Below are 17,941 nucleotides of genomic sequence, written 5' to 3' on the forward strand. Positions count from 1 at the left end.
ATATACATATGACATACAAAAGAAAATACGTTTATATATATATCATATAAATAATGTTATGTATGAAAAAAAAAAAAAAAAAAAAAAGGAACAAAAACATTTCTGAAATGTTATAATTTTATTTCTGAAAACAAAAAAGATTTTATTAAAAATGTATTTTATAAATTTATTACAAATGGATTAAAAGAAGAAAAAAAAAAAAAAAAAAATGTAATTAAATATATATATATATATAATATAATAAAATTTTAGGCCTTAATTTTTTTGTTCTGCTTTTTTTGTGATATATTTAAAAATAATATATATCATATATAAATTATATATATTATTCCACTGAATTATTTTATAAATAAATACATGTTTCATATATATATAATATATTGACATGTAATTAATTTTAAGTATGCATTTTATGAATTATTCTTTATTTTGTATAACGGTTCTCATTTTACAAAAGAAAAAGAAAAAAAATAAAAAATTATAAGAATAAAATAAATAAAAAAATAAAAAAATATATTTTAATGTTCTTTTCAATATATGGCTAAAAAAAAATATATATATATATATATATATATATATATATTATTATATATATATCAAAATACAATGAAAATTATATTGATGTAATGAGATTATTTTGTAAAAAGTTGTTAAAAAAAAAAAAAAATACACATAATAAAAATGGGCATAATATATATATAATTTGTCAAATTTTGAAATGAATTTATAACATTTTAATCATATTTATATAAATGTACTTAATTGGTTTCTTTAAAAAATGAATAAATGTAATACCTTAAAAATAATCTAATACAATGATAATAATTCATAATAAATTATATACTTTAATTTCATATATTGATTAATAATATAATTTTTTTTTTTTTTTTTCTACTTATTAAAATAATAAATTCTTAAATAAAATATATATATACCAGGAATTACCAATAAAATATAAAAATTTTCTATATTTTTATAATATTATATACATAAATATATATATATATATATATATTTTATGTTTATTGTATCATTTTCTATAAACTTATTTTGACACTTAATAATTGTAAAAATTATATAATAAATAATACATTTTATATTTATATTACTTATTAGACTATTGTACATACATTATTAATATTAAATAGAAAAGGAAATTGTCTAGAATTTTTATAAATTTAATACCCTATCATTATATATTTTCCATAAATTTAAGAATTTAATTAAAAATTATATATATATATATATATATATATATATGTTATTTCTTTTTTTTTTTTTATTCTTTAATTCTTAAAAAATTTGGCAATCTCAAGAAATATAAATAAAAATATATATGAGAAAAAATTAAAATGAGAAAAATTATGTGAGAACATTGCAACAATGTAATTATTTAAAGATAAAAAAAAAAAAAAAAGGAATATCATAATAATATGTATAATACATATTTTATAGAAACATAATTATTTCCTCACATATCTGTGATAGATATGACAATATATAAAAATATATTGACCTTCCGCTTTTTTTTTTTTATTTTTATTATCTAATTATTTATATCATCCTATATGAATGATATAATTTAAAAAAAAAAAAAAAAAAAAAAAAAAAAACACACATTTAGCAATCTACATATAATATTTTAAGAAAAAATATGAGAATATCATGAATTAATTATGTACTCTCATAAATGTGATAATCTAATAATTTCCAATAAGAAAAAAAAAAAAAAAAAAAGCACATTTTTCCAACATTAAAAAATAAATAATAATTATTTGTAGACAGTTCCAAGTATACATTTAAAAACCTAAGTTATATTTATAAATATATATTTTTTTTTTTTCTATATATTTTTTTAGACAGGTATAAGGTATAATATATAGAAATAGAAAAAATAATAGTTAAGATAAAAATATTCATTTATTTATATATTATTATATTTTTCTTTTCTTTTTTATTATATAATATAAATAGAAATTATATTTCTAAAATAACATATGTATAATAATGTACGCATTAAATATAATTAATACATTTCTTCAAATACAATGTATTAAGAAAACCAAAAAAAAAAAAAAAAAATGAAAAATCCAAATAAAATTATTAATCATTCATTATTTATAAATCTATATTAGCATAAACTTAATAAAAATTATACTTCCTTCACACAGTTACATCATATATTAATATATTTTCTTACAAAGGGTGAAAAGAAATATATTTAGACTCATATTATTATATGATATAATATTTATATGTACCTAATAATCCTTTTATTAAAAAAAAAAAAAAAAAAAAAATGAGCAAGTACATAAAATCCAACAGCACAATATTAAATAGCAAAAAGAATATTCCGTATGATATAAAAAGTAACTCATTAATAGATAACAATTTAGATGATGATACAAAAAAGCAATATGACCAAGCATATGATGAAATTAAAAAGAACATAATAAAATTAGAAAAAACATTCTTAGATAATGTATTATTACAAGTTAAGAAAAAAAATATAGCAGGAAATAAAAACACTGTTGAAAAATCAGCTATTAATGAATTGAATAAATATAAAAAAAATATTGAATTATTAAAAAGTAAAGTGAGTGTAGAAGATAACACTGATAAAATTGTTAAGTTGGAAAATAAAATCAAAGAAAATGAAGAAATATTACAAAAATTAATTAATGATAAAGAAGGTTTAGAAAATATTTCAAAGCAACAATTAAAAGCCATAGATGAAATATGTCTAAACGAAACACAAATATCTATACAAACAAAATATGAAGAAATTCGAAAATTAAAAGAAGATTTAATGAAATGGAAATTTACATATAATGAAAATGAAAATCTTTTAAAGAAAAAACAAGAACAATTAATTCATATAGACAATCAATTAAAAAAAAAAATATTTACTATAAAAAATTCAAAAAATAATAATATGTCCAGTGGAAATTCTAATAAAAATTTGTCAAACATTCATATACAAACACTTAAAACACAAATTGATATGATTAATGACAATATAGCAAATGATACACAAATGTATGACGAAAAAATTCAACAAATTCAAAACAACATAAATTCAGCTCAAAATGATATCGAATTTTTGAATTCACAAATAGAAGAAATAAAAAAGGTAATCCAAAAAAATAAAACAAAATAATATAAAATGAAAAAATATTTAACTAATATATTTTATTACATGCACGGAATATATTCACATAATATAAATGTATAACCACATGTATATATATATATATATATATATATATATATATTTTTTTTTCTTTTTTTTTTAGAATATTGAAAATATTTCTTTGGATATAAAAAAAATGAGAAAACAAAAAAAAGAAAAATAACTTAGCTTCTTAAAAAATTAAACGTTAAGATTACCTACCTTACAAGTCTTAAAATGTTATATTTATATATTTGAAAAAAATTGTATAAATGAGATATACATATGTAAATTATATTTTAATTAAATATAATGGTGTGATACCTGAACCGTTCATAATTTCTTTCTTTTTTTTCTCCATTAATTTATCACAATGGCTAGTTAAAAAAAAAAAAAAAAATTATATATATATATATATATCATTTTGAAGTATTGAAAGACAAACAAAAAAAAAAAAAATTGAATAATTAAATAATATGTTTTCCTACTATTCGTGCATTTAAATATATATGTATATATATATATATATATATATATACATGTATGTAATTTTTTTTTTTTTGTCTTATGAAGAAAAACAAATAAGTTTTATTAAATAAGAGTTTAGAATTGTGATTAAACAAAAAAAATTCAAGTTAAAAAAAAGAAAAATTAAAAAGAATATATAAACATAAACATATATATATATATATATATATATATACATTTTATGTTAGGTAAAAAATGTTTCTTAAAAAAATGAATATTTATAAAAATAAATTTGAATAATATCAAGAACCAAACAAAATAAATGTTATATATCCTTTCTGTAACGCCTGTACCAACTATAAGACGTCTCTGTTAATGTTCCCATATTCTTCCTTTCGTTTAGTACATTTTTAAAATTAATGTAATCATTCAATGTGTGGCAATTATTTAATAAATCACGTAAATCAGTATGAACTTGGAAATATTTATATAGGAACTTAAATAAATGTCCTTTTAAATATTTTGTATTTGATTCATATTTTAAATATAGTTCGAAGTATTCATTTACAATATTTACAGCATCAATGTTTTTATTTGAAAAAAAGTATGGTTTTTCAAGTAATATTTCTGCACACATAACTGCGTCAGCTTTTGTATAATTTAGGCATTTTTTAATATCTTCAAAATGCTCAATAGATCCATTAGCTATTATAGGAATATTTAATCTTTCTTTAATAATTCTTATAATTTCATAATCACACTGTTTTATATTTATACCTTTTTCTTCTTTTGTTCTCCCATGAACAGTAATCATTTTTATACCTCTACTTTGTAAATCATAACATAAATTTAATGTCTTTTGATAATCATTATCTATTTTTCGAATTTTACATGTTATGGGTATAACACAATTATTTGTTATATCAGATATTAAATTAACTACTTCATCATGTTTATGTAATAAAAAAGCTCCATAATTACCTTTTTTAGCTATCTGTTGAGGACAACCTAAATTTATATCAACAGCATTAACATCATCTTTTATAAAATTTATAGCTTCTAATAATATTTTCGAATCATTCCCACAAAATTGTGCAATCACTGGTTTATCCATGTCACAACTTTTAAAATATCCTTTCCTATACTTTTCATGTTCCACAAAATTTTTTGAATGTAACATAGGAGTAAATGTTAAATCACAATTATATTTTCTACACAATAAGCGAAATGGTAATTCACTAAGGTCCACCATAGGTGCTGATATATATTTAGGTTTTCCTAAAGATTCCCAAAAACTTTTTTCATATTCTTTTTTCTCTACATAGCAATCATAGTATTGGTTGTTCATTATGATGCACAAAACAAATAAAACAGAAAATAAATGAATTAATTAATTGATTAAAAAAAAGAAAATTAATTAATAAATATATTATATATATATAATATTATTATTATTATTTTTTATACCATAATATATCTTCAAATATAATTTTTCAACTGATTTAATTATCATATATTTAAAATATATTATTCTATATAAATAAATAAATAAATATATATATATATATATATATATATATATATATATATGTTACTTTTTCTTTTTTTTTTCTTTTTTTTTTTTTTTCAGATTATATTCATATATAAGCTATTGAGAATTTTATATAAAATCCTATCATTTTGATAAAAAATAAAATAAAAAAAATTAATTTAAAATATATAAATAAATAAATATATATATATATATAATATATTTCATATATTTTGTTTAATATATATATACTAAAATAAAATATTAACCTATTTAAGGCATAATATCTGTTCCTCTAAAAATAAATATATATATATATATATATAAATTTAATATACATATATATAATATATTGGTAACGTCAAAATTATTATTGATTCCCACTCTATATATAATATATAAATATTATGTATTATATTCCTATCAGACTACATAAATAATTGCATAATTTTATCACATTTAAAAGTAAAGAAAGATGAAATTTTATTTTATATATATATAACATTATCATAACCTATTAACACGCTCTTTCTTACAATGTTCTATCAATTATTTGAAATAATAAAATCATCTAAAATATATTGAACGTTTTTTTTTTTTTTTTTTATACATATACATCTTTATATAACCAATACATGAATTTATAAAATACATGAAAAATGTATATTTGTATATAATAAAAATATGAATATTAACTTAATTATATAAAATCACATATTTAGAAAAATAATAATAAATAAATAATAAAACATAAAGGAAATTATTAAAATATATATATTATAAAAGTGTTATAATATCTAAAGAACAGATTTTCAATTTAACATAAAAATTAAATGTAGATCAATTTTGAAAAAGAAAAAAAAAGAAAAGAAAAAAGAAAAGAAAAAAGAAAAGAAAAAAGAAAAGAAAAAAGAAAAGAAAAAAACATATGAACATTTAATTCGTAAAGAAAAAAAATAATAAAATAAAATAAATAAATAAATAAAATAATTATACATACAAAATATATATATTCATATATTCTTATTTTCATTAATTAATTATCCCCTCGATTGTTGTGTGCTTCCAATAATTAATCAGGCCAATATCTGAAAGGAAACATGTAAATAAAATAAAATAAAAAATGAAATAAGTGAATTACATACGTGTTACACATATTAAAGGAAAATAAAATATATACATATATATATATATATATATATATATATATATATATATATATATATATCAATATATATTTTTATTTATATTTATTTTTTTTTATACCTATCATATCTGCTGAGTTGAAAAAAGAGTGAGGAAAGATCTTTATATCCTTAGACAAACTATTATCATCATTTAAATTTATTTTGTGTAAGTAACCTTTCTCCCTGTCAACGAATAAGAGAACATCTTTCTGATTATTTAAACTTAAAAATGTAAATGATAACACATGCTCTTTTAATTCATAAAAATAAATTTTTTCTTCATCGAAGGCCATCAAATTATTATTATCATTATTATTTTCCTTTTGTTCTTTTAAGGGTATGATTAAGAAACCTTTCACATTTTCGATAATAGCGAAGAGAGAAAAACTTTTTTTATGAAAATATAAAATACTAATTAAAAATTTATAATTCTCCGTATTTGATTTGTTAGGAAATAGAGATGATAACTGTACATACTTACATAAGAAATTCATATCCAGATATAAAGAATCGACAACTTCTTTTTTTTTAATATTCCATAAATGTACATAACAATCAGCTGATGTTGAACAAAAAATATGTTCATTTATTAATTCAACACATGTTATAAATAATTTATGATTTAAATAAAAGTTGTATATTTTATGAATTTTTTTATTTTTAATAATTCTTATTTTTTCATCTCTATCTCCTATTATTAAAAATTTATCATCATAATATAAAGAAATTACACTAGAATTACATGTATGGATTGGATATAATAAATTCTCATTTTTAAAACATTCAGCATAATGAATCTCCAATTTTTTTTTTATTGAATTTATATTTATTGCTTTATTTTTTTCATTTAATATGTTTTCATAATTATCATCATAATTATCAACACAATTATCAACATAATTATCATCACAATTATCAACATAATTATCATCACAATTATCAACATAATTATCATCACAATTATCAACATAATTATCATCACAATTATCAACACATTTATCAACACAATTATCAACACATTTATCAACACAATTATCATTTTGTTCATATTTGTCATAATTAACCGAGTCTTTATTTTTTTCATCATCATCACTATCTTTTAATAATATATCCTCATGAAATTCCTGATCAAATTCTTTCATAAAAAATATATCTTCATCTTTCGCTTCAACATCATTTAAAGAATCATATAAGTATAATAATTGAACAGTTTCATAATTATCGTCTTTGTCATTTATTTGTATCTTGTTATTATTTTTATTTGTAAGATTTTCTGGTGGCTTATATATATATATATCTCCATACTTATCAATAAATAAAATTTTAAAATGTTCACTTTCTTGAACTTCTTTTAAAAAATATGCTTTAACAATTTTTTTTTTGTGTAATATTTTCATATATTTACACCAATTTTTATCATATATAATTATTGTCTTATCATCTCCTGTTGTTAAAAAAAAATTACCTTCCTTAAATTTATCTAATGATCTTATAGCACTCTGATGATCATCTATTATTTTTATAAACTTCATGTCTTTTAAACAAAAAAACAATAAATATTTTCCATATCCATATATCAACATATCATTATTTATAATTATAGGGAAATTCCCTATACTTGGATACACATACTTTTTATCTTCATTATCCTCATTTAAAATATTTGAATTTAGAGGAACGTTTAATGATTCGCCAAGGGGCCTTTTATTACCCTTTTTATTCATATATATATATATATAAGCTTATAATAAAACAAAAATTAATTATAACAATTAATAATATACAACGACTATAAATAAATAAATAAATAAATAAATAAATAAATAAATATATATATATATATATATATATATATATATATATATATATATAACATGTAATTATATATTATATTATAAATTTGTATAAAATATATTTCTAAATTATTATTATTTTATAAAATTCATTTTTTGGAAAGGAAGGCGGCGCTCTTTTCTATGTTACTTTGACAAAATTATTATTTATTAAATGAAATACAAAATTGTAAAATTAAAAAATTATTCTTCAATATTATCATTACAACTAAATATATTTATATTATAATATTATAAAATTGTTACTCCTCAAGTACAACAACGACAGAAAAAATAAAATAAAATAAAATAAAATAAATAAATAAATATATATATATATATATATATATATATATATATATATATATTAAGAATTATTAATTATAATAAATAAAAGTATCATATTATTTAATATACTATAAAATATAAACCATATATTAATAGATATATATAATATAATTATTATTTTAAATATATAAAAATTTTGTTATTTCTTATATTAAAAATAAAATGCTCATTAAGTATTACATATATATATATATATATATATATATATTATAAGATATATTCTGTTTTAATTAATAATATATATCATTAAATTTAAAAAAATATCTAGTAAATAAAAATAAAAAAATTATAAAAAATATAATATATATTATTATTCATGTATACATATATATGTTTAGTTCTTTAAAGATATTTAATATATATATATATATTCATGCATATGCAAAAATGTATCTAATATATATGTTCACTTAATGTAATAATGGGTGAATAAAAAGAAGCCAAAAAAAAAAAAAGAAAAAAAAAAAAAAAAGAAAGAAAAAGATTAATTAAAAAGACCTTAGATATATTATTTTCCGCTTTCTGTTCTGTGAAAACATTATTATTTAATATTTACCAAATATATATAAATATATAATATTTATGGAAAAAGAACACACAATCAAACAAAAATAAAAATAATAAAATAATAAAATAAAAATATAATTAAATATAATAAACATAAGGCTACATTTCATGTACCAGCTTTATCATAATTATCCAAATATTACAATAATTTAACAAATAAATATTTAAATGATAATATGACACAAAAATGACAAGGACAATAAAAGGGAAAGAAAAATACCATAAGTAATTACACAATATAAACCAGGTTAAAAAAAAAAAAAAAAAAAAAAAATACATATATATATATATATATATATATATATAAAACAAAAAAAAAATATTTAAAACAATATAAGATCCACATTATAATGAAATGAACTAAACATATTATTATATCACAGTTATGAAATACAAAAAAAGATTATTCGTTATTCTTTTCATAACTTTCTATTCAACATACATATGTAACATATTGTGTGTATTATTAAAGGAATCTTCTTATCACAATATAAACCACATCCCAAAATATAAGAGTATTAAAAATTCTAAAAATACTTATAAAAAATATACTATGAACAATGAATTAAATCTGTCAATAAATAAAAATAAAAACAAAAGAAAAAAAAGAAAATCCAGATCTTATTTTATTACAAACAATTATATTTTACACTTCAAACCATTCGGTTATAACAAAAATATTATTAAATATAATCATATTTCCATAGTTAACAACAAAACGAATTATGAAATATACAATCTTAATAAGAATAAACAAAAGTTATACAGTAATGATCTAGGAAAAGAACAAGACAAAAAAAAAAAAAATACATCCAAAAATAAAACAGAAACAAGAAACACACAAACAAATAAGGCGGATAAAAGTATACTATCCACAGAAAAAAAAACATCCAAAACAAAATCAACATTGAGAAAAAATAAAAATAACGCAAAAAAAAAAGATAACATAACTATTCAGGCAAATAATGAAGAAAATAAAGAAATAAAGCAACTACAATTTGAAACCACAGAAAATAAGGATACACAAAAAAAGAAAAAAACATACAAAAAAAAAGAAACAGACAATATTGAAAATGCAGACAAAATGGAAGAAACAGACAAAAAGAAAGAAACAGAAAAAAATAAAAAAAAAGCCCAAAATAAAAAAACAGCCAAAAATAAAAAAACAGCCAAAGATAAAAAAACAGCTGAAAATAAAAAAATAGCCAAAAATAAAAAAACAGCCCAAAATAAAAAAACAGCCCAAAATAAAAAAACAGCCAAAAATAAAAAAACAGCCAAAAATAAAAAAACAGCCAAAAACCAAGAGACAACCAAAAAACAGGAAACACCCCCAAACGAAGAAACAGATAAAAAAAAAAAACCAACATTGAGAAAAAACAAAATTAATGAATCAAAAGAAACCTTAAACCTTCAGCTAATAAATAAAAACGAAGAAAACCAAAATGGGAAAGCACCAACAGATAATGAAAATCAAAAACCAATAAGTAAGGAAAATGAAAAAATAAAAGAGCAAGAAATAGAATTGGCCGAATTAATTAAACGTGAACGGAATTATGGTGACGAAGATGATGACGAAGAGAATTTAGAAGAATATTATGATGAATTACAAAATGATAACCATACACAAGATATGTCAGATAATGAAATAGTGGAGGAAGAAGAGAAACGAAAGAAAATGAAATCTATTGAAGAAGAGAAGGAAAAAGAAAAATTGGAAAGGCAAAAGAAAATAGATTTTATAAAAAAAGTGGAACATTTATTAGAAGAAGATCAAAAAAATCATGTATTATATGAAAAGAGACCGGATATAGATAAATTAAAATTTGGTGATAAGCCACCCCCAGGGAGTGAAGATTTAATGAACACCATATTGAAAAATGTAAATGAAGATCACAATAAAAATGAAATTGATAAAATAGAACAAATGAATAACTTAAAAAAAAAACATTTATTTTATGAATTGTACAGAATAAGTAATTCTAGTTCGTTTAAAGCACACAAAATATACACACATCCAGATTTAATATATGGAATGAAATATCGAAAACTAGGGGAAAGTAATTTATGCGTAAGTGAATTATGTATAGGTACAAATATGTATGAAAATGATAATTTCATTAGTAGAGATGATGTAAATGTATTATTAAATATGGCATTTTATGAATACGGAATAAACTTTTTCGATATATGTGAATATGATCCCTTTCCATTTGATCCAGATAGTTATCGAAAGGGTCAAAATAGGAATATGAATTTATTTCTTAAAGATAAAAAAAGGGAAAATATTATTATAAATTTAAGGATGTGTTCTTCAAGGAATGTTAATAAATTAGAATATGGAGATTATTATTTAAGTTGGATAATGGAAGGATTAAAGGATGATACTCCGACGTTTTATAACATTGAAGAAAGGTTAGATAAAATATTAAAAAATCTTAATACTAATTATGTAGATATATTGACAGTAGATATTCCTGAACGTTATTTACCCAACAACGAAAAAGGAGAAGATACATATATATGGGGATTTGAAAATTTAAATACTGAACAAAATAAAAATTCTATATCTATAGAAGAACAATTTGATATATTAGAAAAGTTAATTTTAAAAGGAAAAGTTCGACATATTGCAGTATCAAATGAAAGCGTTTGGGGTATATACCAATGGTGTAATTTAGCAAAAAAAAAAAAAAAAAAATATATGAAAATTGTATGTGTTCAAAATTTATATAATTTACTTCATAAAAATGAAGTTGAATCTTCCGGGCTTGTAGAAATGATTTTAAAGGAAAATTATAATGTACCATTAGTACCATATGGTTTATTAGCTGGAGGAATATTAACTGGAAAATATTTAGATCCCGAACGTTATCATACCATGGGTCCAGAAAAAGTACTAGGAGATGATCAATTAGATCATGATTTAAATGAAGCTAGAGGTAATATACCAGAAGATTATGGTTATTTATCATATGGTCCAAAGAATGGTAGATGTAATAAATATCCTAATTTATACAAATCGCATAGATGTGTATGGGCACAAGATGCAACAGGTGAATATTTAAAATTAGCTAGATCTCATGGTATGTCCTTATCTCAATTAAGTTTAAGTTATGTTTATAGTAGACCATTTGTTGGTTCATCAATTATAGGTCCTAGAACATTAGGCCAATTAAAAGATTCGATCTTTGCATTAAATTATCCAATATATCAGCACACAGAATGGGATATACATGAAATATTTTTACGTTATAGAGGTTGTACTATGGATGGGAATACTATATTAAATTCGCTAGAAGATCCTAATAAAACAAGTCAAAATGTTTTTTATAAAACAGCTAATATACCAATATTAAGTGGTGGTACCTTTTGGAAAAACTATCCATTACCAGATATTATGAAAAGATATGAATATACAGATTTAAAAGAAGAACATGATAGAATAAAATCGACGTTCGGTTTAAATGATGAACCAAATGATGCGAATTTTATTAGCTCTAGAATGTGGGTAGAGAGAGAAAAAAGAAAAGGTGAATATTTTGCGGTTAAAGAAAGTAATATTTTTAAGTGGAATAAATTAAAAATTTATAAAGGTGCTTATACAAAATTAAGTGAAAAAGAAAAGCAAGTTTATGATACTAGTGATTTCCATTTTACTTTTAAAAACAATACAATATCTGTTACACCTACAGATGAAGAAATCAAAAATTTTTATGATAACGAAAAGAAGATCAAAAAAATTATCACTCAAAATATTAATGATCATCAAGAATTATTTCAATATAAAGAAGAATTAGGTCAGGACCTACCAGCACCTTTCAATAATTTAGATATTGATTTGATATACAAACAATTACTAAATAGACACAATATAAATCCATTAGATAAAAAAGAATTGGATTCTATTTATGAGTATGTTAAATTAACACCTTCAGAATTAAAAACACAAGATTTCTGGTACATATATAAATACAATCCATTTGATACATCCTTTGCCTTTAGAACAGGAACAGAACCATGATAATATATATATATATATTATCAAATATATATATATATATATATATATGTATGAACATATATAATTTAATTATTTTATTTATTTTATAATACTTTTTATGTGTATATTGTTTAATTTAATATTTATATTAATATTTCTAATAATTTTTTTTTTATACATTTGTTTGGTAAATTGCCACATATATATATATATATATATATATATATATATATATGTTTCATTAATTTATTTTATTTTATTTTATTTTATTATTTTATTTTTTTTTTGTGTATACTTTTTAATGTAACCTTTATTTTTTTTAGGGAAATCATATAAAAAATGATAAATAAAATTTTTATATGTGTAACACTTTATATTTGTACCTTACAAAAGATCATATGATATTAATATATGCAGATTGCTCAATTAAATTATTGTAAAAAAGAAATATATATATTATATATATATATATATATATATATATGTTATTATTTTTTCTTTTTCATAACTATATTGTTAATATAATTATCAAAATCTGGGTTATATATTCCAGTATTTATATATTCGATTTCTTCTTCACTTAATTTTGACGAAAGGAAATTTTGGGGTAACTGAAAAAAGTGATCATACCTGGGATGATAAAAAAAAAAAAAATATGAGTGATATAATATTTTGTATAAATAGAAAAATAAGATATCACACATAATATAATATATATATATATATATATATATATATATATATATTATAATTATTTATTATTTATAATTTATTATTTATTTTTACATTATGATGACATCTGAATCATATTTTCCTTTATTCTTCATTTTTATTTTTTGGTTAGAATCATTCATATTATTTAAATTTGACATATCGTTTTTAATATTTTCAATATTTTTATTTATATTTGTTATATTAGTTGCTTCTGTTTTATTGTTAATATGTACTTGTTTTTTCTCATCATCCTCATCGTCATTTAATACCAATTTATCATTATCATCATCACTATCATATTGTTCCTCCGATTCTTTTTTATTTATCTTATTTCCAACATTACTTATTAATCTATTCTTATTACAAAAAATATATTTTTTTTTATCATATGGTACACATTTCTTTTTTATAAAGTTACTATATCCTTTTATAAAATTTAAATCTATAAATGATTTTTCATTTTTTATTTTTGAATATGGATCTGTAAATTGATAAAATATATATAAAAAAAAAAAAAAAAAAAAAAATTTTACATGTATAATATAACATATAAAAAAGAAAGGGTACATAAATAATATTTTGATATAAATTTATACATATATATAATCTAACGCATAAAGAATTTCAGGGATTTACAAAAAAATTTACTTTTTATCATCTGAAAAAAATAACATAATAAATTATTTTTACAACTGTGTATTATGAGAATGTGTCTATAATATGTATAAATTTATTCATTTTTTTTCTCTTCTTTTTTATTTTATACTTTATACTTTTATAAGAATATATATATATATATATATATATTTATATTTATATATATATGTATACTTTTAAAAAAAAATAAGAGCTAAATAGTAATTTTCCAATTTGTGCGAGATATTTAATTTATGCTTTTTCTTTTTCAATAATAATTAGATATATATTTCAAGATATTATAATAGAGACATTATTATATAATTAAAAATATAAAATAAAAATTTAATTCAGAATAAATTTAAAATTGTTATTATTATTTTTTTATGATAAAATGTATACCTTTATACATATATTATATATATATTATAAATTCTTTTTCTTATGCCATATTTAATATGGACAAAATACAAAAAGGATAAAACTAATATAGTACGCTATAATTAATTCAGTACATTTATATTATATGCATATATTATATATACATATAAATAAATAAATAAATATATATATATATATATATATATAAGCAAAATTCATATAAATATTAATTTGGGAAATTAAAAAAAAAATTAATTTAAAAAAAAGGGAAAAGATAAATATTCCATTTTTATATTCTGTTTAGTATATTAAAAAAGATATAAATACTATTTAGTGTATTTTTCTTTTTCTTTTTCTTTTTCTTTGTGTTTTTTTTTTTTTTTTTTTTTTTTTTTTTTGAATTCATACATAATAATAAGTGAAAATTTAATAATACATCATATATAAAAAAAAAAATGTATAATATTTTTTACAAATCCTGTTGATAACTTTTATTATTTTATTTAGAAAATATATTTCAACATAGAATATTTTTTAATTTTTGATAAACAAAATTATTAAAATTATTTTCATATGGTTCAAAAATAAGGTGAAATATATAAATAAATATTAATTTGGTGCTAATTCCAATTTTGATGTTTTCGCATTGAAATTATATCCAAAATATATGTAAATATTTTTATTCTTCTTTTTTTTTTTTCTTTTTTTTTTTTTTTTTGTTATTTAAATAAAAGTTGCACCATATATAAAATATATAAAAATATAAAAATATAAAAATATAAAATATAAAAATATAAAATATAAAAATATAAAATATAAAATATAAAATATAAAAGAATGTGTGTATAAATTACATGCGTTTATATATATATATATATATATATAAATTTATCACAATATTTTTTTTGAACATAATTTCGCCTCAACTGTTCGTACATTTAATATACACATCAAAAAAAGGAAACATATATAAATATATAAATATAAATATATATATATAATATAAATATATATATATATATATATATATATATATATATATATATCTAACACATTAACGCGCAGAAATATAAAGGTATAAAAAAAGAAGTAAAAAAAAAAAAAAAAAAAAAAAAAAAAAAACTATATACCGTTTTAATAATAAAAAAAAAATATATCTAACATTTTAACATTTTAATAATTAAGCATTAAAAATGGTTTTTATTACAATATCAGACGATAATAATATAATAACTAGTCTTGATGTTCATGAGGATACAGAAATTTGGACGATAACAAATATTATTGAAAATGATTTTTCTCTAAATATGAATATAAATGAATTAACATATAATGGAAATGCTGTGGATAAATTTGATACGATAAAAAAATTAAATATAAAAGAAGGAGACTTATTATTTGTACGTAAAAAGATTAGTGCTGATATAATGAATGATAATGTTAATAATATGTCAGCTTTAAATAATATTCTTTCCACAAATAATAATGTTGGAAATATTGGAAATATTGGAAATAATTTAAATAACGAAAACGTACAAAATCTCTTAAATAATCCAGCTTTCAAAACATTATTAGATCAATTTAAAGTATATCAAGAAAATGAATATATTAAAAAAGAATCTGAAATTTTATTGGAAATGAAAAATGATAAAAGCAAAATGGCAGTTTTGAAATTACAAGATGAACCTTTATATAATGCTATTTTTTCACAAAATTTAGAGGAGATAAAAAAAATTGTAAAAGAGAAATATGAAACTGAAAAAAAAGAAAAAGAAAAAGAACAACAAATGTATGAAAATGCTTTAAAAAATCCTTTATCAGAAGATTCACAGAAATTTATATATGAAAATATATATAAAAATGAAATTAATAATAATTTAGCTTTAGCTCAAGAACATTTCCCTGAAGCCTTTGGTGTCGTTTTTATGTTATATATACCAGTAGAAATTAATAAAAACACAGTACATGCATTCGTAGATTCTGGAGCACAATCAAGCATAATGTCAAAAAAATGTGCACAAAAATGTAATATTCTAAGACTCATGGATAAAAGATTTACAGGAATAGCAAAGGGAGTAGGTACCAAAACTATTCTAGGAAAAATACATATGATAGATATTAAAATTGGGAATTATTTTTATGCTGTATCCTTAACTATTATTGAAGATTATGATATTGATTTTATATTCGGATTAGATTTATTAAAAAGACACCAATGTTTAATAGATTTTAAGCAAAATGCTCTAATTATCGAAGACAATAAAATACCTTTCTTATCAGAAAAAGATGTTATATCTATTTCAACACAAAGTATAGACATTGATGCAAACAATGATTTATAAATCAAAAAAAAAAATAAAAAAAAATAAAAAATAAAAAATAAAACATAAAACGTAAATATTATTATCACTATCAATATATATGTACATATATATATATATATTATAACATAGGATAATAAAATTTTTTTATTTCTTTCTTCCTATTTAAATTTTATTCATATTTTTTTTTCTCTTTTTTTTTTTTTTTTTTCTCTTTTTTTGTATACATGTTCTTTCTGTGGATAAATAATTATATCACAAACTTTTTTTTCAAAAGATGCATATGTATCCAATGATTAGATTATTTACTACCATAAATTTATACATATAAAAGAAAAGTATTATATACTATTTTTTCTTCCATATGATATATTGCAACAACTATAAAATATATAATTTTAATTCTTCACTTACAAAAAAAAAAAAAAAAAAAAAAAAGTTCTTATGATGATTTCACATTATGAGTCGTTCATATAAAAAATTATAAAGCTAAATCATTTAAACACTAAACCGTTCATGTAAGCAGAAAGAAAGACAATAAATAAATAAATAAATAAATAAATAAATATATATATATATATATATATATATATATATATGTGTAATTGTCTGAGATATCATAATTTCCATTACATATCTTAAAAGTTAAGAAACCTTATAAGAACGTAACCATTTTCATCTTTTGTATGCTTAATGTAACACATCATAAACAATTAAAACATTTCCATATTGGTTATATTACAAAAAATATATATATATATATAATTGACAACATTTATAC

General features: G+C 18.5%; 6 protein-coding genes across 7 annotated transcripts; 3 read left to right on the forward strand and 3 right to left on the reverse strand.

Annotated features, from left to right (window-relative positions):
* Positions 1–2,299: 2,299 nt before the first annotated feature.
* On the forward strand, positions 2,300–3,356 carry PF3D7_1408800 (conserved Plasmodium protein, unknown function; the record flags this gene model as incomplete). The annotated part of the gene is made up of 2 exons (XM_001348222.2): positions 2,300–3,133; positions 3,297–3,356. The coding sequence occupies 2 exons, from the start codon at positions 2,300–2,302 to the stop codon at positions 3,354–3,356; spliced, it is 894 nt and encodes a 297-aa protein (XP_001348258.2).
* Positions 3,357–3,965: 609 nt separating this feature from the next.
* On the reverse strand, positions 3,966–4,988 carry PF3D7_1408900 (tRNA-dihydrouridine synthase, putative; the record flags this gene model as incomplete). Its single annotated transcript, XM_001348223.1, has 1 exon — positions 3,966–4,988. The coding sequence occupies one exon, from the start codon at positions 4,986–4,988 to the stop codon at positions 3,966–3,968; it is 1,023 nt and encodes a 340-aa protein (XP_001348259.1).
* A 1,215-nt stretch (positions 4,989–6,203) lies between these two features.
* PF3D7_1409000 (WD repeat-containing protein, putative) lies at positions 6,204–8,082 on the reverse strand (the record flags this gene model as incomplete). The annotated part of the gene is made up of 2 exons (XM_001348224.1): positions 6,204–6,259; positions 6,438–8,082. 2 exons carry the CDS (start codon positions 8,080–8,082, stop codon positions 6,204–6,206), a joined length of 1,701 nt encoding a protein of 566 aa, XP_001348260.1.
* Positions 8,083–9,490: 1,408 nt separating this feature from the next.
* Positions 9,491–13,129, forward strand: PF3D7_1409100 (aldo-keto reductase, putative; the record flags this gene model as incomplete). The annotated part of the gene is made up of 1 exon (XM_001348225.3): positions 9,491–13,129. One exon carries the CDS (start codon positions 9,491–9,493, stop codon positions 13,127–13,129), a length of 3,639 nt encoding a protein of 1,212 aa, XP_001348261.2.
* Positions 13,130–13,596: 467 nt separating this feature from the next.
* PF3D7_1409200.1 (conserved Plasmodium protein, unknown function) lies at positions 13,597–14,480 on the reverse strand (the record flags this gene model as incomplete). 2 transcript variants are annotated; one of them, XM_024473347.1, is made up of 3 exons in its annotated part: positions 13,597–13,738; positions 13,895–14,303; positions 14,471–14,480. In XM_024473347.1, 3 exons carry the CDS (start codon positions 14,478–14,480, stop codon positions 13,597–13,599), a joined length of 561 nt encoding a protein of 186 aa, XP_024329192.1. The 2 variants fall into 2 exon arrangements, with proteins under 2 accessions (XP_024329192.1, XP_001348262.2); XM_001348226.2 differs by having other exon boundaries at positions 14,435–14,480.
* A 1,552-nt stretch (positions 14,481–16,032) lies between these two features.
* Positions 16,033–17,181, forward strand: PF3D7_1409300 (DNA damage-inducible protein 1, putative; the record flags this gene model as incomplete). Its single annotated transcript, XM_001348227.1, has 1 exon — positions 16,033–17,181. The coding sequence occupies one exon, from the start codon at positions 16,033–16,035 to the stop codon at positions 17,179–17,181; it is 1,149 nt and encodes a 382-aa protein (XP_001348263.1).
* Between the last annotated feature and the right edge of the window lie 760 nt (positions 17,182–17,941).

The sequence above is a fragment of the Plasmodium falciparum genome (assembly GCF_000002765.6).
Source record: "Plasmodium falciparum 3D7 genome assembly, chromosome: 14".
NCBI classification, from domain to species: Eukaryota; Apicomplexa; class Aconoidasida; order Haemosporida; family Plasmodiidae; genus Plasmodium; species Plasmodium falciparum.